This window comes from Sander vitreus, chromosome 4 (genome assembly GCF_031162955.1).
Source record: "Sander vitreus isolate 19-12246 chromosome 4, sanVit1, whole genome shotgun sequence".
NCBI classification, from domain to species: domain Eukaryota; kingdom Metazoa; phylum Chordata; class Actinopteri; order Perciformes; family Percidae; genus Sander; species Sander vitreus.
In genome coordinates this window covers 16,916,886-16,944,039 of record NC_135858.1, presented here as the reverse complement: position 1 = coordinate 16,944,039, position 27,154 = coordinate 16,916,886, and the positions used below count along the sequence as shown (strand labels likewise).

At 38.6% G+C, this 27,154-nt stretch overlaps 2 protein-coding genes across 5 annotated transcripts; both read left to right on the top strand.

The window, feature by feature from the left end:
• The first annotated feature begins 497 nt into the window (after positions 1 to 497).
• mst1 (macrophage stimulating 1) lies at positions 498 to 14,167 on the top strand. Its single transcript, XM_078247476.1, has 18 exons — positions 498 to 546; positions 1,034 to 1,178; positions 2,090 to 2,205; positions 2,290 to 2,404; positions 3,361 to 3,497; positions 3,952 to 4,072; positions 4,217 to 4,335; positions 7,514 to 7,691; positions 8,822 to 8,952; positions 9,881 to 9,983; positions 10,501 to 10,637; positions 10,896 to 10,928; positions 11,048 to 11,162; positions 11,256 to 11,333; positions 11,606 to 11,752; positions 11,885 to 11,991; positions 12,295 to 12,434; positions 13,407 to 14,167. The coding sequence occupies exons 1-18, from the start codon at positions 498 to 500 to the stop codon at positions 13,566 to 13,568; spliced, it is 2,133 nt and encodes a 710-aa protein (XP_078103602.1). The 3' UTR covers positions 13,569 to 14,167.
• Positions 14,168 to 16,699: 2,532 nt separating this feature from the next.
• On the top strand, positions 16,700 to 27,098 carry LOC144516984 (uncharacterized). 4 transcript variants are annotated; one of them, XM_078248743.1, is made up of 6 exons: positions 16,700 to 17,005; positions 19,106 to 19,226; positions 19,719 to 19,802; positions 21,558 to 21,608; positions 21,741 to 21,776; positions 23,652 to 27,098. In XM_078248743.1, the coding sequence occupies exons 2-6, from the start codon at positions 19,122 to 19,124 to the stop codon at positions 23,733 to 23,735; spliced, it is 360 nt and encodes a 119-aa protein (XP_078104869.1). In that variant the 5' UTR covers positions 16,700 to 17,005; positions 19,106 to 19,121; the 3' UTR covers positions 23,736 to 27,098. The 4 variants fall into 4 exon arrangements, with proteins under 4 accessions (XP_078104869.1, XP_078104868.1, XP_078104867.1 ...); XM_078248742.1 differs by having other exon boundaries at positions 19,103 to 19,226; XM_078248741.1 differs by having other exon boundaries at positions 19,057 to 19,226.
• The last annotated feature ends 56 nt before the right edge of the window (positions 27,099 to 27,154 follow it).

Below are 27,154 nucleotides of genomic sequence, written 5' to 3'. Positions count from 1 at the left end.
CGTCTAGCGTTTGTAATGAGAAATGCTTTTATTATTATTATTATTATTATTATTATTATTATTATTATTATTATTATTATTATTAGCAATTTAAAAAAATATTCTGTAGGTTTTTTTCCCCCCAAGTTATTTGGTTTATTCGTTAGGTACATTGTTGTCGGAGTGCATATTTGACTATCATGAAAAAGTGCATGAACAAAGACTGATGTGCCACTCTTCATTAATGATTAATACGCAGTATTGATTGGCTGTGTTTTGGGATTTGGCCTCTGTTTGAGTAAAGGGCTCAGTGTCCGCGTGTGGGAGGTTGTGTTCAAGTCAGTCAGTGTTTTCTGCGTGGATTTCTAACACCCTACTGAAGTTTTTTAAGGATTTTTTTTCTCAGGTCGACCTGTGACCGGATGTTTAATCCCCCAGAAGGACTTCAGAGCAGAGATCTCAACCTGACTTCCATCCAGTGTTATAAAACTGTCTTTATCGTCCACAGACCACAAACAATGAAACTGTTGCTGCCCTTCATTCTCCTGACGGTCGGACTGGCCACTGGTAAGAAAGTTGTATGATCCTTGTTGTCTTTAATTATAAAATGACTCATAGTTATGTAATTGTCTGTGTTGTTCTGAGGAGTTAAACTTTTTGGCAACTGTATTTTTGGAAAAGATTAAGAGTAAATTCCTGTTTAGTAACTGTCTCGGTATGTTGGATTAAATGTTTAAACTACAAAATAAAAAATCCCCAAAACACAACCACTTATTTTAAATTTAATATTTTTGTGACGACTAGGATTATTGTGTCATACCTATTAACACTGCATGAATGTATCCTAGTAATAGTTGCAGTAGTAGTAGTGTTCTGTTTCAGTGACCAGATGTGTACTGAGCTCCAAAGGTTATATGTGTGCAGACTCGTGCCCACACGTTGCAGTTGGTTGGTACCAGTGAGCAGCTGCATTCCAGTTCAAGCCTGGACTAAACAGATAGAAATACAGTCCAGCCAGTCAGCTGAGTTTTATTCTTCTGTTCTGCATAAACAGGCTACCGCAGTCCACTGAATGACTTCCAGCGGTCAGAGGGCAGAGAGCTGGTTCCCACACCCTGGAACTCAGCTCGAGTGTTGATGTTACCAGGCCTGAACCTGGAGGACTGTGCCACACGCTGCTCACAGTCTCTGGACTGCAGGTATCCAACCTTTACTCTAACACAGCAGGTCGTAAGCATCTCAAGGCAACCTTTTTCTTCCAGCAAGGCCATAAGTAGAACAGGGTTATTAGTTGTTACTTGATATTGTGTTAGACCTGTGAACTTGATGGCTTACAGCAGGGATCTTCAACGTTGTTTAAGCCAAGGGCCCCTTAACTGGAAGAGATACGGATCAGGCACCACCTACTACATATTGTTTAAAATTAGTTGCATATAAAACTGGACCTACAATATAATGTAGTGCGGCCTAAAGCCTTTATAATTTACATACCTTTTTAGTGCATAGAGTAATATGCTATTAAAAATAATAATAGTTGGCATCATTTTATAAATCATGTTTTAATGTTAAACATACATATGGCAGAGTAAATCATTTGGGATGAACTGTATCTGTGGATGGCTATCTTACTGATTACCTTACCTATAGGCCAGTAAGCCTATCATTATATTTGCTAATAATAATGTTGGATAGTCAAGGGAAAAAGTCCTTACTGAATATTTAAAGGGTACCAATCTATTAAATTAAAGGATAATTTTGGTCTATTACATCCTGGGATAGTTTTGACCATTACATCTATCGGTAATGATAACGTTGATCAGACAGTCAGACAAACAAACCTGATGTGTCTCTTGCCAGCATGTATCAAGATCAGAGCAATTGATGTTATTATTGCTGACAAAAATGATGGCCATCACTTTGAAAATGAGACTAAGTTAACCAGACTCTTGTCAGATCTTGTTATTTCTGCATTATAATGTGCTATTAATGATCTTAAAAGCGCACCGATCAATTTCTCAACAAAGGGATTTTTGATTAAAAAAAAACTTTCATCGGTATACCTTATTGTACGTTTGTATTGCTTTGACCTGAAAATATCCCTCAACACCAGAGCGTTCAACTACGAGACCCGTCCGACTGTCTTATGTAAACATCTGCCCTGGGTGGGTGACGGGAGCAACGCCGAGGTGAAGAGGAACGTCAACTGTGATCTTTATGAGAAGAAGGGTAAGACTCATTGTGTGATGTTACAGAGATCAAGGTGATGGATAAGTTCTGGAGTTGTTTGAATGGTTTGTTTTTATTATGAAGTCTATGTCAGAAAGTGCATCGTGGGTAAAGGAGAAGACTACAGAGGGAAAGTCTTCACCACAAGAAGCGGGCTCAACTGCCAACAATGGTGGTCCAAGTTTCCTCACGATCACAGGTGAGACGGATTCATCAATTTAGAGGCTTTAGTTTTTCATAGAGTAATCAGGCACATTGGATTTAAAGTAACAGAACGATTATGAGGTTAAACAGATGATATTTAGGCAATTGAAGGTGCTAACATCCATACAGTGTGAACAGTGGAGGACTCGTTTCCCTTTTTATACATAATCCTCCAATTTTAGAACCATGCCGCAGGTCGGAGATCCTAAACATACAGACAAGCCAAACAACATGTTTTATGGCGAAACAGTTCAATGTTTTCAACCTGACCTCAAGCTAACTGTTGGTGTGTTTCACTAGATAAAAAAAGGACTGAAAGCAACAACAAAAAAAGCTGGAAGCAAAAATGGCTGCAGTACAGGCCTGGCAGAGAAAAAACTCACTGTCTGTTGATGTTAATTGGTTGTAGACATTATTTACAGCTCCACAAATCAATATTTTTTTATGAACAGCTGATTTAAATAACAGCATGTGATGTGAAAGTGGTCACTCTTACAAACCCCTCAATTCCCCTCAGCTGTATGGAGCTTTTCAGCCTCTTTTAGTGCATTGTTTTGGTTTTATGGTTCATATACTTGACTCTCATCGACCTTGTTTCCAACCGCAATTGGCAGCTGTTTTTCAACAAATGTCAGTAGTGTGTGGTTTTTTTTAGCTTGTAGTGGAATTCTTCCACTGCCAAGTGGCTAAAACAATTCACAATTCACAATTCATAGGCTACAGCTTTAAGTTCATATTAATTTGTCTAATTACCTTCTGTCCTCTAAAATTGGGGGACTGTGTTTAAAAACGCCTCCAACTCCCACACTATCGATCTGATGTACCCTTAAATCAAAGCTGCACTTTAACATGGTACATACAAATACAAACACTGTCCTAAAACGTTTTGACTGCACAGCATAATAACTGAAACAGCCCATCACTCACTGTGAAACTCTCTGTCCATCTCAGGTGGACTCCCACAGCTACCAACGGTCTGGAGTTGAACTACTGCAGGAATCCAGATGGGGATCGAATCGGTCCGTGGTGCTACACCACCGACCCTGAGCGCCGTTATGAAAGCTGCAACATCCCCCAGTGCAAAGATGGTATATCCCATACATGTCCATACATCACCAGGCTTTATACAACGGCATGTGTTTGGGAAACGCTTTATTTACTGGTCCTGAAACATCTCAACATTTTCTAGAAAGTTTCTTGGAACAAACTGCATAAGTTGGAACTAATCATCAGGCAAAAGGCTTATTCGCTCTTTACTTTGAGTTTTTCAAGGAAAGATTTGGGGAAATCAATGTGTAGTTCCATAGTTGTGTACAGTTTATAAGCAGTTGAATTTCCTTAACGAACTCCAAGAACACAATTTTCCCCGTAATTAGTAGTTATTATCCAGGAGCCTTCCTAAGAAATTACAATTATATCAGCTCCTTTCAAGGGAATTACTTGGATATTATGGGACGGTTGGGACCTGTAAAATAAAATGTTTCTGTTTGGGTGATGGTTTTTTTTCCCACCGTGCAGCTGTGTTTGTGGTTTTGTTTGCAGAGGTATGTATCACATGTAATGGAGAGGACTACAGAGGACAGGTTGACCACACTGTGAGTGGAAAAGAGTGTCAGAGATGGGACCAGCAGTACCCTCACCAACACATCTACCAGCCTGAGAAGTACCTGAATATTCATTACTAATATTACTTTACATTTTCATGTTGTGTGCCTAATTAATTAATCATGGAAACTGGTGAGTTCTAAACTGTTTAAGTCTTATGTTTGTCACTGTGGTCATAAAACATATTTATGAATTCTTGTAGGTATCCTGATAAGAGTTTAGATGACAACTACTGCCGTAACCCCGACGCCTCTCCGGTGCCCTGGTGTTACACCACAGACACTGAGGTGGAGAGGGAGAACTGTGAGATCAGCAAGTGCAGTAAGTTGATGCTTTTTAATAGTAACACTATTAGAAATACTCCTGATAAGATTAAAGATGGATGATTAGTTGATTGAAAGATTTCTTTTTTTTCCCTTTTTTTTAGCAAATATGCCCATCTTCTGAAGATGTGTTGCTTTTCTTCATCTTATATGATAGTAAACTGAATATATCTAGGTTTTTGAATAGAAAACAAGAAATTTGCGTCTTGAACTCTGGGAAATTATATAAATGTTACACTATTTTGTGATGATTAATTGAGAAAGTAATTGGAAGATGAATCGATGATGAAAATAATCATTAGCTGCAGCCCTAAATAGTACTGTTTTGTATCCGTGTTTTCTTAAGACCTTTTAGCTTGTTTCTTCTGTTTTGAATGATTTTGTCATTAGTTCCCTCTGGCACAATCAAGGAGACATGAGCTAAATTGAGTTGATTCCTGCGGCGTTAGGAGACACAGTGGAATTAGAGAGTCTCATTAAGTTGCTGTAATTAAATTTAGAAAAATAACCCTTTTGGTGTTTGTGCAAATTACTTCCTAAATTGTGAGACATTTCACAATTGCTCCAATGATTTTCTTTGATTTAAAAGGAAAGGCGCCTAAAGTTTGCAAATGTTTGTCAGGTAGTCTCACGTGGTTTCAGGTTAATTAAAGGTGAATTACAATTAGAATACTATTATTTTATTTGTCTTTATACAGCTTGTTTATATTTTCATTTAGTTTCTGTGAGTTTTTCATTAGGATTAGTGGGAGTGGTAGAAGTACTATTGTTTTACAAATATACATAAAAAATGTAAAGATGACAGACGGTAATAGGTGTTTTGTACTTTTTCAATGTGGTTTGTTTAATATAGAATTATACATTAAAAATTTATACTTTTTAGGCTTATTTTTCCGTCTGATACTGACTATTTTGAAGTTGGGATTATGTTAAATATAATAAATGACACACTGATCTTTTAGCTTCAGTAGGTAATTAAATAAATAAAGCCAAACAGGGTATCATTGTTTTCTCCAGAATTTCGACACCAGCTGTGCAAGAGGACACTGGCAACGTTGGCATTTCTGCTGAGGACAGAGATCACTGAGGCTGACAATCTATAAGATAGCACCATCTTGTGGGTGCAGGCAGTGTTGAGCCAAAAAACGAAACTGATCTGGGCCGACCTCTAGCTCACCCAGTAAGAGTGTGCGTCCTTTGCAGCCACCCAGGTTCGAGTCCAACCTGTGGCCCTTTGCTGCGTGTCATCCCCCATCTCTCTCCCACTTTTCTTGTCTACCCACTGTCACTATCACATAAAGGGAAAAGCCCCCAAAAATTAAAAAATAAACTGATCAAAATCAATTCTCAACTTCATCATAGATTAACAAAAAGATAGAAAACAAAACATCACGTAGTTTTATTTTTATTTTGCTGTTTTTATAAGAAGAGAAAGAAGTTAGCCTCTTCTTTATTCCAGTGTATTTATTCAGTTTTTGTATCTGCAACAGACAATTGGGGGAGATGTCACTTTAAATCTGACAATTCATTCCTGGTTTTAAAAAATGAGCTGAAAAAATAAATAAAATAGCCGACTTAATCTTCTCAATGTCACGAAAAAAAGGAGATCAATTTTTTTGTAAATATATTTTATTGATTTTCAAAGTTTTTCTCATGTAAGATTAAAAAATACAAAACCTTTATATTTGACTTTAATTTACCTACTCATTCTCCAGCTACAGAAGAATGAATGAAGAATGTAGCTTCTACAGCTAAGAAGCACTATTCATCACATATGTTGACAAATTGAAAGGCTTTATTTGGTTTGATGTTAAACCAAAGAGTGCACAGACTGGGTCTGGGTCAAACTGGGTTTCAAACATCTCACTAAAAGCTTTAGGAATACTTATTCAGAAGGTGAAGAGATTCGGACACAGCCAGAACATGCGCATTAAGTCTGCTGGCTGACCTCTATACATTAAGGGCATAACGGCTCATTGTTTGGATAAATATGTGCCAATCTAGCAGTTTTAAATTTTGTTTGGAGTTTTTAGTGGATTGATGTTGTTGTTAATGAGCTCATAATGAGCTCATCTGAATTAAATTTAAGGATATGGTTTGACATTTGACTTTATGGGCTTGTCTGGAAATTAATGAAATATCTTTTAGATGTGGGGTAATGGAGAGAAAGATCCAAATGTATCTTCTATGTATAGATTATGGATTGATATAATCCCCTTTTCAAAGAGTAAATACAGTCTGTACAGGAGGCATTTGACTTAATGGGGAAAGGTTGAAAGTTCCTTGCAGATCATAATCTTGTTATAATTGAAATCAAACTATTGCTAAGGGGCAAGAAGGGTCAAGGCAGCACAATCCGCTGAGCCCAGGTGGTGATGGCATGATGAGAACTTGAATTGCCTTTCCTGCAATTGGTTTGTCTTCCAACCAGTGGATTAACTTCTGAATGTTGAATGTCCCATAATGAAAAAGGAAAATAGGCAAAGCCAGACCTCCTGAGCACTTTCTTTGGAGATGAGCTGATCCAAATAGATTTATCCCCCATCATGAAAAAGATAATACTTCAAGTCAGTGCCGATTTTAGACCCTTTTTAGGGAGGTTCAAGCCCCCCTAAATTTCATCTCAGCTCCCCTAAAAATTATAATAAAAAAATCTAATAAATTATTTTTTTTTAAATCAATTTTAGTGCTTTAAGTAAGAGTTTGTGAAATTGTGTGTTAGTGACAGAGGACAAACAATTACAGGTTCAAAGGGCTTGAAACAGGTTTAATATCCTGTGTCGCTGTCGCCAATGGTTTGCACGTGTAACCCAGTCAAGGAAAGTTGTATTTTTTATTTATTTATTGTTTACACCTCATTATCATTATCATTTCATTTGATTCTGGTAGTCCATAAAGGGACGTTCGTAGTTTTTCATATGTATTGCATTTATCCTCTGTTATAATAATAAATACATATTCATTGTTATTCAGTGAAATTACTGATTTAGCAGGGGGGGGTTAACACTTTTGCAAGGCACTGTATCCGTGTCACATTCTCATTAGGGGCTGAGCCCCCTCTAAAGGTCTGATCCTAGAATCGCCCCTGCTTCAAGTGTAAGTTAACTAACCTCACCTCTGTGTAGTCCACCTGTAACACCAGTTTATTTCTTCTTCAACTTGCTCTTACCTTCCAGCTGAGGTGCGGGTCGAGAAACGCCAGCGCTCCAGCCAACAACAGACCAACTGTTTCCGCGGCCGCGGGGAGGATTACCGCGGTAAAGTCAACGAGACAACATCAGGTATCCCTTGTCAGCGGTGGGATGCCCAACACCCTCATGAGCATCCCTTCTACCCAAATACATACGAATGCAAGTAAGTACATATACAACATACAGCATGATGCAGGAAAGAAGAAGACGTTGAGTGTGTTTGAAAGTACTTTGGGGTTCTTTTTTTGCAATCATAGTGCTCATTAGTTTGAAAGTGCTCTATTTGCTTCAGACATGAATATTAATATCAAGATGTCACTGCAGTGAAATTTCTTGCGATCTTATATCTCTGCTGACAGTTGACAGTAGATGATAAATGGTCACCAACTCCAGAATAAGAAGCAAGTCGCAATCTCAGTGGCAAAATGGATGTGAAATGAATATTAAGCATATTTGTAATGTGGTAATCATTCATCATGCCTAAATCGATTACGGGCGTTTGAATCATCCATTGATAGTAGAAGTTACAAGTGTTGGATGTTATTAGTATGTTATTTTGGTAAAATCTTATATCTCTGATATTAAACATTAAACAGGCCAAGTAGATACAGTAGAGTATGTTTGTGTAACAGGTGACTTAACGCATAGGGATGAGACAGTGGACATTATTATTGTAATACCTGTACATTTTTAAATAGAAAAAGAAAATGACGTGTGGCCTTAGTACAGTCAAGAATGAACTATGCATTTAATAATGGTGTTTTAAACAACGACAAGCCTGCTTAAAGATTGTACAACATATATTTGATTATACTAAAAGAACCCTTTTAAGAACAAGACATTTTAAATCATTACAGTGGTTAATCGTTGCTAACAGGGTTCTGTATCTTGCAAAAAGTGATGTTTATAAATGCCTAAATGGTCAGGTACCTATATGACTATTAACAGATGTTTGAGCATACCAGATACCAGCATGGGTAGAAAACTTGCCATAAAATTCAATTCAAAGATACTGTATGGTAGTTTTTGATCTAAATCTAAAAGTTACCAGACAAGGTAAGCTGTTCTCAGGCCAGAGTTATTTGATCTTTTAGTGTTTTTATATTGTGTCATGCTTCAATTTTACACTTTGTTTTAAATGCTGTTCATGGGTTGTTTTATTTTGTTCATTATGCATGTTTGTTTTTGAAGTGATCATGTGGAAATTGGTGTTGTGTGTGTATAGGTTGTTTTATGCGACAATAAAACCAAACCAAAGCCATTCTACCTGACTGTGTGCTACATCTCATTCAGGGGTTTGGAGGAGAACTACTGTCGTAACCCAGATGGGTCGGAGGCTCCCTGGTGCTTCACATCGGTGCCAGAGATGAGGACTGCTCTTTGCTTACAGATCAAACGCTGTGCGGACGACATAGAGGCTGAAGGTGCGACTTCTTGATTCAGATTTGAGCAAAATTATGAATTCAGTTTTAGTTTACTTTCAATTGAATCCAAGTTCCTTCCAGTGCAACCCCTAATAACTCCTGATCAGGGGTGTTGGACTAGGGGTGGAAACGGGACTGAGTACCCAGGGCCCTCATGTGAGGAGGGTTCAAAAAGACGCTAGAATGAATAGCTGTGGATGCAGGGAGGGGCCCATAGAGAATGCCTTTCTACAGGGCCCAGAATTTTGTGCTACTCCCCTGCCCCTGATAATAGTCTCTATCTCTGTTTCTTCCTTTACAAAGTTTATTTATTCAGTGTACTGGATGTTGAATGAAACACATTAAAGTCACTCTTCGTAACTCACAAATGAAAAGTTAAATTTGTCAGCAATAAAATGCACCTTTGGTCAATTCAATACACTAAATGGTTTCGCTGCTACAGCCTTAGTTGGTCTGGTATGTCGGATGGCTAATATTTGCTAATTTTAGCTGATTTATTCTTGTGCAACCGATACTCTATGATTTGCATGTACCATTATCATGTTGTTGTCAAAAGTTACATGGTCCCACTTTGAGATCTAAATACAGTTTTGAAGAATACAATTTTGATAGGGAAATACAGAATCCTTTATTTATTTATTTGTTTGTTTCTTTGTTTGTTCAGCCTTAGAGTAGTAATAAAAAAATACAACTGTATATAATCAGTGTACATAGTGTCCACCATGTCTAAGTTTTTGGAATGTAAAACCCCCAAATCCCCCCTAAAATAGTTAGTATATTACCTCATTGTGCGCAACGGTAGCTATGGCCCTGCATGAGAACAGGCAGTTTCACTGTTGTATCCAAATTTTACAACTTTTGTTAACACTTTCACTGTTATGATTCATCAAGGTAACTGTCATAATAACTATTTGTATTTCTTCTTCAGATTGCTACCACGAAAATGGAAAAAACTACAGAGGCATGGTCCGCAAAACTCGTAAGGGGATCACCTGCCAGAAATGGAACGTCAACACACCTCACCAGACCAAGTACGATGATCATTTAAGTGTTACAAAGACAGATGATTTTATTATCCAAAAGAAACAGTCAGTATGCATTTGTGAACATGAAAGAATGGAACAGGCCCTGCTTGTGGCCTTTATATTGAAGCTGTGTCCAAAATCCAAACTGCATTATAATTCTAAGCAGTGTTGAGTATGTTGTGTATTCAAACAAGAAAAGTGACTAAATTAAGTATACTCAAAACAGTCAGTATGCAGACAAAAAAAGGACAATACTTTCCCACAATGCAATGCATAGAAATAAAGGAGCTTCTCAGAGATGGAACATTTTAAACTAATTGTTGATGGATGTGAAACAGCTCCAAGAACACCCCACAAAACAAAAAATAATGGTTACATTTAATGTACATCTGTTTCAAATCAGCTATAACAGGTAATATGTTGATTTCTTCCTACAAAAATAGTTCTATAAAAATAAGTATATAGTACATAATGTATACAGTTAGTATGTAGTATGATAGTACTTATCACTATGATTTTCCAGGAGAAACCCAAGGACGCATCCTGAGGCCAATCTGACAGAGAACTACTGTCGTAACCCAGATGGGGACCAGCACGGACCCTGGTGCTACACCACCGACCCCAAAACTGAGTTTGACTACTGTGCCATCAAACAGTGTGGTACATAGACTTCAGACTTTATTTTCCCAAGGGGAAATTCTTTTCCACAGCACTGTACACATCAGACAACAGTACACACATACAAAGTAACAACATACAATGACATACAACAGTACACACTCAGGCCAGTTCAGTGAGGTGGCATGGCAACAATTATTCTGGCAGTGGTGTTGGTTATGTGTGTGAGTTTGGCAATTCATCTGGAGCTTCTGTTTTCTGACTCTAACAATTCATCTGTTTGTTGTTGTTTTCAACCAGCTGGAGAGAAAGTGTCAATGACTGAACCAGTAGGTTAGTTTCTGAATGAATATGACGGAAAATTTTGAATTTGACAACAAGCCTTCTGATGTGTTTTTTATTTTTTTTATTTTTTTATTTTTCAATAATGTGTCACCTTTTTATGAATGCAGAGAAAGTGGAGTTCAGTGAGTGTGGGAAAAGAGAGGACCGCTTCCAGAGGACGAGGTTGCGTATCGTGAATGGGGTTCCTGGGAACTCGCCGTGGACAGTGAGCCTCAGAGACAGGTGAGACTGAGAGCGCATGGTGTTGAAGCTGGCAATGAACACGTAAAATACACTCTGCTGTGCTGAGTGTAACCTCTGACCTCTTGTGTGCAGGAGAGGCAACCATTTCTGTGGAGGATCCCTGGTTAACCCCAGATGGGTGATCAGCACCAAGCAGTGTTTCTCCTCCTGGTAAACTATTTATTTTAAAGTTTTTGGAGCACAGCCAATCAGCTGGCTGTTAGAATTGTCATTGTGAATATATTAGCATTTAACTCAAAGCACTGCTGCAAAGTACTGCCTCACAGAACTGCTACCATGGCTGCAGACTCTTAGTCTTGTTTAAAATGTCTCTTGCAAGTCCTTTATGGAAGAGCGGTATTAAATTGCTCGGCTTAGGGCTATATCAGGATAAGACATGAACTAAAAAGAGTTGTACTTTGCTTATCTGCATGTGTGCACAGCTACGTTGACCTGCCTGGGTACTCTGCCAAAATGGGAACACTGTATCGTGATCCACAAGAAGAAGAGCCTGGTGTGCAAACCATCCCTCTGACCAAGATCGTCTGCGGACCCTCAGAGTCTCAGCTAGTCATGCTACAACTGGAACAGTGTGTACTGTCAAGTGCCCCCAGCAGGCACACACACACACACACACACACACACACACACACACACACACACACACACACACACACACACACATTCCAATAATTTCCTCTGCCTATCTCTTCTTTCTGTAGCCCGGCCCAGTTTAATGAGCGTATCTCTCAAATCTGCCTCCCTCCTGAGCGCTACATTGTAGCTGAGGGGACGACTTGTGAGATCGCAGGATGGGGTGAGACGAGAGGCAAGTATAATCCTTTGGAAATGATAAATTGACACTGAATTAACTACATGCTGCTCTTCATTCCACTACTATATGCTTCAATTGCAGTAATTGATAATAGATGACTTCCTTAGAACAAGCATCTTGTTTCTGCCCTTGAAGTAATGTTGCATCTAAATGAGAGCGCTATACAGACCGTTGAGCAACAGATGGTGTTGCTATTTCCAGAACCATTCAACATCTGTCCACCTTCCTTTTTTCTTTTCTACATCTCTCTAAACACATTGGCTGCTAACTCATTCCTTCTTCTCGCTGTTTTTGAAGGGACTGGAGATGAGACTGTCCTCAACGTGGCCCACATACCAGTTCTTAGTAACAAGGAATGCAACAAATACTTCAGAGGTCGTGTTCGTGAAAATGAGATGTGCACCAGCTCTTTCCAGGGCGGGGTGGGCGCCTGTGAGGTAGGTGTCCATGCAATTTGCAGTATTAAAACTTTATTATCCATGTTGAATAGAATATGTTTTCACCCTGGAGCTGCAGCAGAGTTTCTTCATTCACTATTTTCTTTTGTAAGATTTCCTTTGTATTTTTATTGTTGCATTTTGCCTTTATTAGATAGTTTTCAGTAGAGATGCACTGCGGTTAATATGGTATACATCTAGGTCCCCATGACAAAACGGACAATTTTCTTTGACATTTACTGCATTGTGCAGTGGCATTAAACGAATAGTTTGACATTTTGGGAAATACACAAATTTTCTTGTTGAGAGTTAGATGAAAAGATGTATACCACTCTCATGCTTGTATGCTAAATATGAAGCTAGAACCTATAGCCAGTTAGCTTAGCACGGCTAGTCTGGCTCTGTCCAAAGGTAACAAAATCCTCCTCCCAGCACCTTTAAAGCTCGACTCCTTTGTTTAATTTGTACAAAAACGGAACTGTAAAAACAATTTGTGATTTTAAAGGGGGCTGTGTGCCTGTGAACCTTCGAGATTTGAGTGCATTTTTTTTACCTTAGCGGGCCTAGCTGTTTTCCCTGTTTACAGTTTTTATGCTAAGCTAAGCTAACTGGCTGATGGATGTAGCTTTAATGGTATCAATCTTCTTATATAATTCTCGGCAAGAAAGCAAATAAGCGTATTCCCCAAAATGTCAAACAACTCCTTTTAAGGAGCAAAAATAACACCATTAAGCGCTGAGAATTAACACTTCAAATACTGACGGTGAAGAAAATCTTTGATTTGATGAAAATCACTTGAAGTAAAGAGCATACAGCTATTTATGTTTCTATAAATCAAACACATTTACTATTTGGATAATGGAGGTGGACTGGACAAGATGTGACTGCAAGATGTTTCCAACCTCAGCAGTGACAGTCAGTCATAACACAGACAAATAATGACTCCAGAGTGTTGTTCCTGTGTGTCTGCAGAGAGACTACGGCGGCCCTCTGGTGTGTCAGAACAGGGATTGCTGGGTACTCGAGGGTGTGATTATCCCCATGAGGCGCTGTGGACACCCGGGGCAGCCCAACATCTTCATCCGTGTCTCTGTCTACGTGGACTGGATCAAGAAGGTCATGGAGATGGCTTAGAGACAGAGACTGCCCTCCAACAGGGACTGATCAAATCCACTGTCAAGACTTCAAGACCATTTATTCACTTACCATATACATTTCTTTCTTCTCATATATCTTTTACATTAAAACATTTTAAATAATATGTTAGAATGTATAGTCAGAAGTTACAACATTACTGTATCATAAAGAAGACTCATTCAGACTCACACATGGAGAAAATGCAAAGACAGCACAGTAATTTGTTACAGTATATCTGCAATTAATTTCTATGTGCATTTATATTTCAGAGTAATTAACTTTAGGTGCACCAATGGGGGCATTTAAACAATAAGCAGAAAACATTTACATTCCCAAAACATAATCATGTACGCTGAGATGCAAAACAATGCAGAGAAGATTTATCATTAAAATGTCGTAAGTATTATTAAAAGTAAGTACATTTCTACACATTTTTGGGCAACACTTTCCCCTCAGAGTCCCCCTCTTTATCCATTCATAAGAAATAGCCTATGTAAACATTTAACCCTTGTGTTGTCCTCCCGTCAACCTTGAAAAACAACATTTTTGACGCCTTTGACGTTTGTTTTTGCTTTTACAACATTTTAAATTGTTAAATTTTTTCTTTCTACACATTTTTCAGCGCTTATTTCTACGTCCCATATTCCCATATGTAAACGAAAAACGGGCCAATGTGTCAACACAAGGGTTAAACTATAATATAGTGGTAAGTAGATATAAAGACATTTGTAAGTGGTAAATAATAACGAGCAGTATTTGTCAACAATTTTAACTCCTCCTTCTTCTTCATGTTTGAAGACATATTTTACATTATTACAACTGTGTTTTTACTATATTTTCATGCATCATGTACAGCAGCCTTCACTTATGGGAGCCCACAGGAGGAGTCATAGTTTTTCACAAATACATTTATAAACACTGCTTAGACTCACATTTGCACAGCTACTTTATAGTGAATTATCAACCATTTATTAAATGTGTATACACTGCTTACAAATGCTAAATGTGGCGACTCAAAGTAAAGTGTTGTCAATTTTTTTTATGTATTCACCCAAAAAGGATGCAGGGACAAAAACTAATTGTAGCAGAGGAGAATAACTGAGAGTAAGTGACTCCCAATAAGGTGTGTGTGTGTGTGTGTGTGTGTGTGTGTGTGTGTGTGTTAAGTTTCTAACATCCCCTGGAAATGCACCCTTTACCACAAAACTGTACGCCTCCCCTGCTCTCCCTGGCATTGAATGGAGCTCTGAAATACCTTCTTTGCCCCCAGCCTCTAAAGAAATCCCTCCTCTCCTCTGTCTTTTGATGCCTGCCCCCACCTCTAAAGACATGCCTTTGTGCCTTATGCAGAACTGTATGCGCTGCACATTCTTTCTATTTCTATAGGAGGATTTTTGTAACCCGGTCCTGATGAGCCCACGGAATTCAGCTTAAATAAACCTCAAGATCAGAGTCCGACCGAATCTCAGATACACCAGCCTGCAGAGGGCCACTGAACTCACACACACACACACACACACACACACACACACACACACACACACACACACACACACACACACACACACACAATTTCTCTCATGCAAACCCTCCCCCCTCTCTCTCTGTCTTATTCCCCATTCTAGCTCTCTGTTTTCTGTTGCTTGGACATTTTCAAACCAACATTTTATTTCAGAAGATACTGACATTTTATCTTTTGCAGAACTAATAGGACTGAAGTGTAAAAGATGTTCCCTTTAGCTAATGATGGCAATCATCCTCCTGCTGCACACAGCGGTTGGAAATGGCAGGTTGACAGTTATGATTTCAATGTCATTCTGTTCACTTTCATTTAGTAATATTTATAGTGGATGACTAATCTAATTCATATATGACTATGGGTTTTCACCAACTGTTAAAGCTTAAAGCTTCTGGGAAACACAAATAAATTTGAAATAAATGCCACAGAAATATGCAAATAGTTTCTTTGTTATTTTGTTTTATGCATCTTATGGTAATGGTCTGTGTGTAGGCTGAATGAGAGAGAAAAATGTGTTATCTTTGAATTCAACATTTGATTATGATTTTTATCACAATGTAATGTAATGTAATGTAATTCATGTTTCACAGGATATTTAATATGTGAATTTCTGAATTACATCATGGAATTTACACTAAAACTCATTCAAAAGGATCCCTGTGCTTTATCTTATTAACTTAAAGCTTTATATTTTGGTCCCATGCCAGCACGCTCACCTGACATGACTCCATGAGTGGTCCGGCATTAGCCGTCCCTGGAATGTGTATTCACTGTGGTTCAGACATTTCTGTCTGTATTTATCAGTTTGTGCAAATTTACAAAGTTACCTCTTGAAAATCACACAGACAAGAAAAAAAAGATTTTAAACCTACACCCAAATATGCAACAAAAACTACAATGGGAGAATTTAATTCCAAAAACACTACGTCTACTCTAGGAGGATGTGATTTTCAATTTTTATTTCACTATTTGAAAATAAAGACAATAGCTAATTGGAGGATGGCGTCTAATACAAACGTTTTACATCTACTATGTAAGATAATTGAAAGGGAAATTGGTCCTTTTGCTCACATATCTGTCACATCTGTTTGTTTACTGCTCACACTTAATGAGTTTGCATGCAGCACATGATTAAATGAACAAAACTGGGGTCAATTCCCCCCCAAAAAAAAAAAATGTACATCAGACGGCTGCTCTTGCAGACTTTGTTCTCAGAAACCCCTTATTTATCACAGAATAATATATCTTAACACTGTAGCTGGGGATCTAACAGAGAGAGAGAGAGAGAGAGAGAGAGAGAGAGAGAGAGAGAGAGAGAGAGAGAGAGAGAGAGAGAGAGAGAGAGAAACCTCTGCTCAAAACAGTCTAGACAGTCTGATCTCACCAGAATTTATACTGAACCTTTTTCTTCCCGTCTGTGGGGAACTTCCCAGCCCCCGGACTCCACTTTGGGAACCCCGGAACCATACTCTACCCTCCTGTCTGATGCCCGTCTCTCTCTCTTTCCTTCTCTCAAGTGGGTGGTCCGGTGAACTTTTCGGGGCGGGGTCCTCTGTTTCAACCCTCCTTCCCTCTTTCCCTCTTGAAACATGCTTTAATAGAGAAAGTATGCAATGCATACTGCTCAGCTACAACCCCCAATTATACTGCAACTGGGGTATTCGTGACTGGACGTCTGGGGGGGATCACACACACATTTCCGATTAGAGGAGGAGAGAGAGGGAATGTGTGTGTGCGTGAGAGAGAGAGAGAGAGAGAGAGAGAGAGAGAGAGAGAGAGAGAGAGAGAGAGAGAGAGTTTACAATTTCAATCCAACCAATGAGACGGTCGATACACTAGGATTTTCATAGTTGTGCAGGAGCACAAAGTGAGCTGATTGTGTGAACTTCCAGGTAAAACTGCAAACCGTCTCAAGGTAAGTTCAACTCTCTCGGCTCTCATTGTTGCATTTGGCGCTGCCTGCACGAACAGGAGCACTCAGGCTGAACATGGAGCCTATAGCCTGAATGTATGTAGCCTATGTGTGTGTGTTTGTGTGTTCATGGCTGGTTTGATATGAGAGCTTTTGCACCTGTGTTCCTCGCCTTTGTCCTTCTTGGTACAAAGTTTTTGCAGCTCTTCGGTTCGTCCACTTCGGTGGACCTGTTATCACTGCAAAACCCAACACATTAAAGATCGATTGCGCAAGTGATGGGAGAAGGGGGATGTTGTGTAGTGAGAGCAGACTTAAAACACTGACGGTCTCGACTGTATGGCGTAAACATGTGCCAGTTAGTCAACCCAAAGTCGGGAAGGTTTGAACTCACGGGCTCGCTGCACGAGCGCGTTGCGCACCTTCTCTAAAGGCTGTAAAAGAATGTGTTTTTATGGTTGCAATTGCCGCCCATATGCAAAAAGTACATTCAGTCCCAGTACTTGACTGCCAAACACAGAAGCGGACGGTCTGCCGCTGCAAAAGAACTGCAGGACGCTTGTTGTGTTGCTCGGGAAATCAGTTTAATAGCGACGAAACGACGTTGTGCGTCTCGTTTGGCTTTAAATCTTTTCAACGAGGACGTAGATTTCTCAAATGACACCGACTTCCTGCTTCAGTGCGGCCGTTTTGATAGGCTGTGTTGGCAATTAGTTTTTGGCACATTCTTTACAGAGCTAGACCTTATGGTAAACGACTACCTTGGGACATGAGGCTACATTACCAACAGCCAGTTTAGAGTTGACATTTGTGGTTTACTCTCTTAATAAAAAGTAGCCTAAATATTATATTTGGCTACTTTTTCGGAAGTTACCAGATATATGATGTTATAAAGGCACACTGTTGTTTACATCAACATGGGAGGGCTATTAATCAGACCACTATTTGTTAATTGATTAATCGTTTCAGTCATTTTCAAGCACAAAATGCCAACTGTTCCCTAGTCCCAGATTCTCAAATGTAAGGATTTGCTGCCTTTCTTTGTCTTACGTGATAGGAACCTGAATATACTGTGCTTATGGGGCACTATTTTCTGACATTCTGTTGATAGACAAATGATAATTTACGGAATTATTGACAGATTAAGACATTTTCTTGTTAAATCAATTATTTAAATGGTATGTAAAAATGTCAGAAAATTGTGACAAATGTCCATCTAAATTGTCTAAAGCCCAAGATGATGTCTTTTTTGTGACCTACAGTCCAAAACCTTGTTATTCAGTTTACTATAAGTCAAAAGCAGCAAATCATCAAAACTGAGAAGCCACAGAAAGTTTGACATTTTTGCTTGAAAATGTCTGAAATTGTTAAATCAATAATCAAAGTAGCCTAGTTGCATATTAATTTTCTGCCGATTGACTGATCGACTAATCGACTAAAAATTGCAGCTCTAAAGTTCACTGTAGGCTAAAAAAAATTGTCAATAGTTTTTCATGTTGTCGTGATTCTTTCCATTAAGATTTTGCATTTAGTAGTTCTATTTGTGTCTCATTCGCACAAGTTTTAGAGTAAAAGTTGTCGCAGCATCAGCACCCCTACAACATGCACAACCCCATTGAGAAATACCTCACAGAGGGCAGATGGAAAGGCAGCGTACAGTAGAGCAAATGCAGATTTTGGATGGTAGATTGAGTTGTGAATATCTGTGCTACTTTTAGTCGCTGGACACCACTCTCATGTTTCCCTGCGTCTGCCAGACCCCTGTTTGTGTTCCGATGAACCTGGTGCCAAGGCTTATGCATAAGCAGTTCCCACGCTCGCTCTTGGAAAAGGATCCTGTGTGATTCTGAATGATCCTTTCAGTGATATTAAGCACTGATTGAAAGTCACTGTGGTAATTGTGCAAAAAGAAATAAGATTTGAAATGGTATAATAAAGCTGATTATCCCAGATTCTTCAAAGATGATTCCTTTAATCAAAAGTAGCACTTTTTTTCTTCATGTTTCTTAGCTCACATCTCCAGCTCATGATACTCAGGTCTTCTCCTCTTTAAGCCCTCGAGGCTGCTCCTCCAGGCTTTGATGCCCTCACTCTTTGAAGCAGGTGGACAGACGCAGGCATGAGTAACAGTGGGACCAAAGAGCCGTCTCCCCAGCCGAGCACTGCCCAGTCACCTCCTGAGCCTCAGCGCAGAGGCAGGGGTCGGCCACGGAAACAGCAGCAGGTAGGACTTCCGTCTTCAAAGATCAATTTGATCAACATTACCCCTTGTGTTGTCTGTCTGTTGTATCTGTTTTGCACATATGAAGTATAAACTATAACGTCTTTTTAGCCAACTTCATTCCAACTTATTACCACTAGTTTTACACTTATTTTTGGATTTAATGGTCAATAAACCTAATTCATATTAAATTATACCTAATATTTGAGTTAAAAAAAAAACAGTAATTATGAATAATCTTGACTAATAGTTAGGATGAGAGAAATGTAGTTTGATTGATAATCACAGCCTGTTATTTTTGGGCAATTTTGGTTAAAAGAATCCCATATTTTTTTATATAGAAACCTTGAAAACCAGGAGGGTGAAGTATCTAATTAAAAGGTCATTCTGAAAGACAAAGATAGTTAATGATGTGTCTGTTTTCTGGCTGTAGAGAACAGCTCATTCAAAGAAATGTTTTTCACTGGTTAGTTATGGCTCCACATTTCTCTGCAGGAGCCTGTTGGACCACCAACTCCAAAGCGACCGAGAGGACGACCGAAAGGCAGCAAGAACAAAGGCCCCAGAACTGCACTGAAGGTTGAAACTGATCAGAGGATCTTTATTGAACTTTAATTTCAGAATTGTCACACCTTGTGTCTGCAGTATAGTACTAAGTACTAAATAATCTTAGTACGTCCATTACATTCAAGCCATTGCCAAATGAGCTGTTACAAAGCTAATTAAGACTATCGGCTCCACACAACTCTCTCTGTATTTCTCAGTATGGCTATGTTCAGAAGATTGTGGCGTCTGGCGACTTTCCCGCGCAGAAACTCGAGCAAAGATAACCTCTTTTAAGATTACCTCTTCTGACGAGTCCATCATGATTTTTTAATCCTCCGTGTCCTCCTTGGCTACTAGCAACTGCGTGGAGGATGGGTGGGGGCTTTGCGCGATCACGGGAGGCTTGTATCATGTGGACACGCTGACAGTGTTGTTGTCATTACTTAGAATTCCTCATGGGGGAGAGAGAAACTACACACTATATCTTTAAAGAAAGAAATTATCTTTAGTACATTTTTATGTATCTTCACTTCTTACTTTAGTCAAAACAACCTTGATCTTTGTGGCTCCTGAAAAAAGAAACCAGTAACACACAACATCTTACAATTGATGGCAGAACTTTCTATTTGAGTATTTGTACATCGTTGTATTACTACTTTTACTTAAAGGATACTTTTTCCGCCAGTGTGCTTAAAGTGACAATGATCAAGATCATTCTTACCAATTGGATCTAATTTCCAATCAATAAAAAGAAAGCATTTCTAAATGCACTTGTATCCTAAAAGCTCACTGACAAATACACTTGTCTCTTTTTGTGTATTTGTGTGATTTTAAAAAGCTTACAGGGTGTTTTAAAAGGGTTTACTGGCATTTTGTGTGCCATCGTTTTTTAATGACAGCTGTTCAAATAAGAATTTACTGTACACCTGTGCAAACATGCACTCAGATATATCATTATCAGCAACATTGCTGTTTGCATTGTTATTGAAGAATTTGTTAGTATACAAAAAATTAAGATACCCATTGTAGTTTTGCTAAATCTTCTCTTAAAGTTAAAGTTTGAGGATTTTCTTGTATCAGGAGAATAAGTTGTTGTACTACCCCTGCTGGCAGTTTTCCAGTTTGCTTGTAGCATGTAGTTGATGTATAACACTGTAAATCAACTAGTCTTTTTATACATATGTGAAACCTTTTACCACACTCTTTTTTTTTAACGTGTATTTTGTTTTGTTGGGAAAGACACAAATCTTTTTCTTTTTTTTTTTAGCTTCATCGCTATTTCTGGAGACCACTGAACTTGTTACACCAAAGCAGAGCAACACATATGAGCCTGTAATTAGACATGCCAATCACACAAATCAATTGTTTGTGTTTTGAAATTTGGGAAAATTGAACATTTCTCAGAACAGTCAGATATGAAAGCAAATATGCCATAAATATGCGCACTTAGATGTTGATATTTTACTATCCGAGTGTTTAAAATCATTTTACTCTGACACACAGTAAACGCTGTTGCGTGTGCAAGGATTTTATGACATATACAGCTCTGCAGGCACTGCACATGTTGACATTTCAAGGGATGATTTGACTGAGAAGAAAGATATTTCCGTCCCTGTTTATCACTAAAGAGTGTAGTTTTGTTGCAGTTCTGTTTGTTCTGCTCACAAAGTCTTAAAAATGTACAATACTCAAATAAAAACGTATAAGCCCTTAATCTTAGTTAATGATCAGTGCTGTGTGACAAGACTGTTGAAACCTCCTTTTAACCATTAATTTGTTCTTTCTTAGAAAGTGGAGCCCGTTGGGGAGAAACGACCACGTGGGCGACCAAGGAAATGGGTATGGAGCAATTGTTGACAGTTAGAGACATCATGGTGTCCAAAGCCTCGGATGTCTGCTGGAGCTTTACAGTTCGACACAGGGCGGCCTTTCTTTCATGGTTAATTCATTCTGTTTCCTCTCTTTCCACAGCCCCAGAAAGTAGTTCAAGTAGCTGAAGAGCAGCAGGTGAGGAAAACCAAATCTTTAAAAGGTTGTAGGGTGGTCGAGTTTTGTTCCGATGTAGCACTTTGAACCGCAGATTCCCTCAACAGAAAACCTATTGTGAGTGAGTTGGTTGAAATGTCTTATAATGAGCAGCGGTTTGTTGCAGAATCTTTAAATCATTACAAAGCATTAAATCCGTTTAGCCTCTGAACATGTGCCCTCCTCAATTTAATAGTCTTCCACTGCAGATTTACCAAATTATTATTATTATTTTTTTTTAATTGGTCACTAATAGTCATTACATCAAACTGAAGCTGAAGTCACTTTGAGAGTTTGTGAATGGAGAAATGCAACCTTCAGTTGAACAGAAATCTCAGTTCGTGTCACACATTTTACCTTTTGACTAATATCAGTCACAATCATGATAAGGGACGTGTGATCTCATTTAACTATTCATGAATATCTTATGCTTGTTTAGCACAGGGCTTATGTACATCAAAACTAAACTACATTCAAAAGCCCTTTGAACCTATTATAGTGGTGCTGCAGCCAACAAACCATGGCCTTCGGACCACTCTATCCTTTGATATACACTCAGTTACCAGTTTATTAGATATACCTAGCTAAGACTCATGCAGTTCATTATACTGAGAGGTATTTCTAACAAGACAAGAAACATGAAGAGAGAGGGTGATGACATACATTCCTCATCTTAGCTACCAGGTTGCTGTATTACAATGCAATAATTTAAGCTAGGTGAAGTAAACTGGCAACTGCGTTTATGCTATTACATTCATATACGTTGTCCGAATTATTTTTAGACTCACTCACCCAAAATCATACTAGTCTAAACTATTCCAGGTTCCATGCTCTGGCAAACGCCTCCACAACCACAAACCCCACACAGACTTAAGAAAAAGCTGCTTTCCTCTGACCTCTGTGCATCCTCCAGCTTGTACATTGTCTACAGCAAATCCTTTGCACTGCCCTGTACATGGCATATATTCACATGTGACGTATGCACATGTAACTATTTTGTATGTATTTATATTTTTGTCGTAATCCACATTTTTTATTACACTAGTCTTGAGCACAATCTTAGGAGCACGCCACATTCCAACTTAGTACATACTTATTGTGTTTGTGAGAAATAGATCTTTGAATCTAGTACACTATGTGTTATGAGACAAATATAATACTGTTAAATTGCTGTTGCTTCGGCACATTTGACGTAAATAGCAAACAACCAATGCACATGTTCCTGCGCTTTACGTAAACTGACTTCATGAGGATATGAGGAGTTCTTGGAAAAATGCACAGATGGCGGTGCTGAATATATATATATATATATATATACATACCTCAAAACATCCTTTTGTGACATCCAGTTTTGGTGAAAGTATGCCCAGAGTTTCTGAGAAACGTTGGTTCTTTTAGACACACAGTTCGTTTTTCAAACAAAAATCAAACAGTTGTCACCAAAGCGGGCAGTTTTCTTGATGCCCCTCGTCTGCCTTATCGCATCATCTCCTCTGAGCAGTTTGCCAAGATGCTTCAAGAACTGAAACTGTTGAGACAGACTCCCTTTTTTCAGACGCACGCACACGAAGGGGAAGAATGAGTCAATGTAGAGAGGGGAAACCTGATCTAACTGTTCTCTTCCTCTGTCTTCTTGGTTTCCTGACATAACCGTCGTCTTCATCACATTTCTAGGTCTGACAGCTGGACCTACTTCCCCGCACGCAATCGCTCAATGAAATTATAACACTCATTCTTGTATTCTCGTGCTCTTTCTAGTATTGATTCATTACCTTGTGCACAATGAGTCACTAGACTGCAAGAGATTAGACGATGACAGACAAAGTGACAGTGGTTTTTGTCCCCCCAATGTTCCAGGGCTCTTCAGAAGAGGCTGAGGAGGGTCCCTCGCAGCTCGAGCCCTCAACGTCTCAGGTTCCAGCGCAGGAGGAAGGGGAGTAGATAGGATGCCTCTCTACCTACCTCAAGGTTTGGCCTCAAACAAACAGGGATACTGTCTGGCTCCTATCTGTGATTGGGATTCATAAACAAACACACACACACACACACACACACACACACACACACACAAATCATTGCAGTGGTTTCTTCTCCCGACCTGATACTGTATCCTGGTTTTATTGGTTCACTGTAAGAGTTTGGTGAACAAACTCTGTTTTAACATTGAATAATTTGATCTTTGGACATGTTTTTTTTTAAGGGACTAGTTCGACATTTTGGGCAATACGCTTATTCACTTTCCGGCCGAGAGTTGCATTAGAAGATTGATACCACTCTCATGTGTGCGGTAGAGCTATTGTCAGCAGCTGGTTAGCTTAGCTTAGCACAAAAACTGGAAACAGGAGGAAATAGTTAGCCTGGCTCTGTCCAAAGGTAACAAAATCTACGTACCAGCACCTCTAAAGCTCAGCTCATTAATTAACAAGTTATATCTCATTTGTTTGATCCATACACAAAGTGGAAAAACAAAAAATTTTTAGTTTACTGTTTACAGAGGTCATGTGCCTTTTGAGTTTTAAAGGTGCTGGTAGGTGGGTTCTGTTTGTTTCCAGTCTTTATGCTAAGCTAAACGCTCTTTGTTGTATCAATCTTCTCATCTAACTCCAGGCAAGAATGCAAAGAAGCATATTTACCAAAATGTCCAACTAATGCGTGAAGGATGCCTGCTTGATGGACAGGCTTGCAGATTAAAATGAGAGAAGGGGGGGGGGTTAAAGGAACCAACCTGAACCGTTTTATTTAAACATGTTTTTAAATCAAGTGGCATGAATCCTCACATGAAATGGGAGCAAGACGGTGACATTTTTAGCAATGTTACAATATAAACATGGTGCGCTGAAGTCGTTATTATGAAAGTAGACGTGAAGAGTTTTCTTCCTAAATGAAATATCCAATACCTTATGTTCTTTGCTCAGAATAAAAAATGCAAAGAATTACATTAGATCAACTGTCAATGTGAGCAAGAGTTCAGTTCAGATTAACAATCTCAATGTTTGTTTTTTTCCTTCCAACCAGCAGCAAGAAAAAAAGCACCCAAAGTTTTAAATGGATGTCTCATTTTTGGAAAGAAACCCTTCATATATACTTTAGTCAACAACAGTGTTGACGTGTCATTTTACCACACTCAGGATTTTACTATTACAGTGCTTTTACACCATATTGAAACCTCAGGTACAAAGCTATTCAGGAACATGTTGTCAGTCTACTCAGTAATTATTGTGCTGTGTTTGTTGTGCATTTCTGATCTGTATTTGACATTACCAGTATGCCTTGACACAAAGACCTCATTTAAACCTCAGTTGTCCTCAGCTTCTTAATCTCTCATACTACCTCAGTAACACAAACGATCTCCAACAAAGTAACTCTCCACTCCCTCAGCAACACACACACACACACACACACACACACACACACACACATATACATACACACACACACACACACACACACCACACACACCACACACACACACACACACACACACACACACACACACACACACGTTCATGTGCAGATATACAACACAGAAAGGCAAAGGGTTTTCAGGCCTACATACAGACACACAAACACAATCAGCAGAGGATTTTTACTATGGGTGTATAGATAAAAGCCTCAGTGTCATTTATTTTAAAAAAGACTATTTGTTAAAAGCTGAAGTGAGACTTGGTTTATTCTCCTGGGAAATAAAATGCAGCCAATAGTTTACAACAACTTGATAAAATACTTTCTTTTAGGGTGTAGTTCCTTATGAAATACTTGTTTTTTTGTCTTCTTTTTTTTTGGGGGGGGGGGGTCCTGTTACTCATTTCTCATTTTTACTACTTCATTTATTTTCTGACTCTTACACTGTAAATTGTATGTGTGACACTCTTAATTTGTGTGATTTGAAAGGAAGGGCAGCAAATTACCACACAGTGCTGAAATACATGCCCCATATGGGAAACAACAACAAGACAACAGCACCACAGATACCTTATGTATGACAATGTCTGAATCAATTGTGGAAACGTGGTTAATACTAAACACTGCATCAGTAACCCTTTGTTTTACCAATTTATGAGAGAAAAGGGTCCACGTTCTTCCTTCCTTTCATATTTGGCTATTAAAAGGTAGTATGAAGAATAAATGCAAAAATAGTGTAATAGAAGCACGAGTAGAAATAAGTTATAAACTGACTCAGTAAAAGTGTTTATTAACATCTTCCTACCAAGTGACCAAATGAGGCTGTGGCGGGAAACTCTCTGACTGTGTTGAATTATAGTGTAAAATTGTGTATAAATAGTGTACAAACCCACACTTTAAGGTTAACTCATTAACAAACTATTGGTAGATTACCAAATTCTTTTGTTTGAACATTTTTTTTTAAATAAAGAGGATTCCAGCCTCCAGTCTGTTTTCACAAAAATGTTTTTGAGACATTGATGGTCAGGATAGTTGCACTTAAACTGACAGACAGCCTGTTGCAAATACTTCAAGCTCCTCAGATTCATTCCTTGTGTCATCATATGTGGTAGACATTTATCCAACATGAACTACATATCTCTTACTAGTTGTTTATTACATGACTTGAATATCACCCATTATTTACTGCATGTATCAAGTGTTTCCTCCACGATATGTTGTATCCCAATACTTTCATGTACTGTATTTCAGCATTGTTGACTAAATTGCTGCCAGAGGAGCTTAATTCATTTACATACAGGTATGTTTTCTTGTTCAATTGCATTGACTTTACTTTGTTTGCCATCTGGACTACCTCTGAAAACTAACAAGCCTGGGACATCTCTGAGGAAATGAGTTAGTTAGTTTGTTGTATCTGACCTTTTCCATCAGACCAGGCGATGTGCATCATGAAATCTTGAAATAACTATCAAACTAGTACTGTTGTAGTCCACTCATCTCATCTCCCTACATTCATTTCACCATAATGAATGGAAGTCAGCCTGAAAGTTGCCTCTTAATTGAACTACAGGTGGGTCAATGTTTGTTATTTACACAAGCTGTGTCTGGATATTTACTCTCTATATGGGGACAACGTTGTTCTGTGATCTTACTGATAGTGATAAATAGTTACATACAGTACTTGATCCATTTTCAACTATTGAAAAGTTGAAGTGTAACTTGAGAAATCATCCTTTATGCCTTACTTTTAACACCATTTTGTAGTTATGTTATTGATGTGTCCTCATCCACTTCATTAATACAACTCACAAACCTGTGATATATATTTTTGTTATGATCCTTTACCATGTGATTTGTGTTATTCTGCTTCTTTATCGCGTATTAATAAAATATCGCACCTATCGACTCTTTTGTTATAGATTTGTACAACAACACTCTTTTTTCAAATTGGTTTCAAT

Bases quoted from the DNA above. Each gene is read 5' to 3' on its own strand.
- mst1 (XM_078247476.1), top strand. From the start codon at position 498: ATGAAACTGTTGCTGCCCTTCATTCTCCTGACGGTCGGACTGGCCACT. The intron at 2,405-3,360 runs GTGAGACGGATT...TGTCCATCTCAG, and splicing joins AAGTTTCCTCACGATCACAG to GTGGACTCCCACAGCTACCA. The intron at 7,692-8,821 runs GTAAGTACATAT...CATCTCATTCAG, and splicing joins CCAAATACATACGAATGCAA to GGGTTTGGAGGAGAACTACT.
- LOC144516984 (XM_078248743.1), top strand. From the start codon at position 19,122: ATGAGTAACAGTGGGACCAAAGAGCCGTCTCCCCAGCCGAGCACTGCC. The intron at 19,803-21,557 runs GTTGAAACTGAT...GTTCTTTCTTAG, and splicing joins GCCCCAGAACTGCACTGAAG to AAAGTGGAGCCCGTTGGGGA. The intron at 21,609-21,740 runs GTATGGAGCAAT...CTCTTTCCACAG, and splicing joins GTGGGCGACCAAGGAAATGG to CCCCAGAAAGTAGTTCAAGT.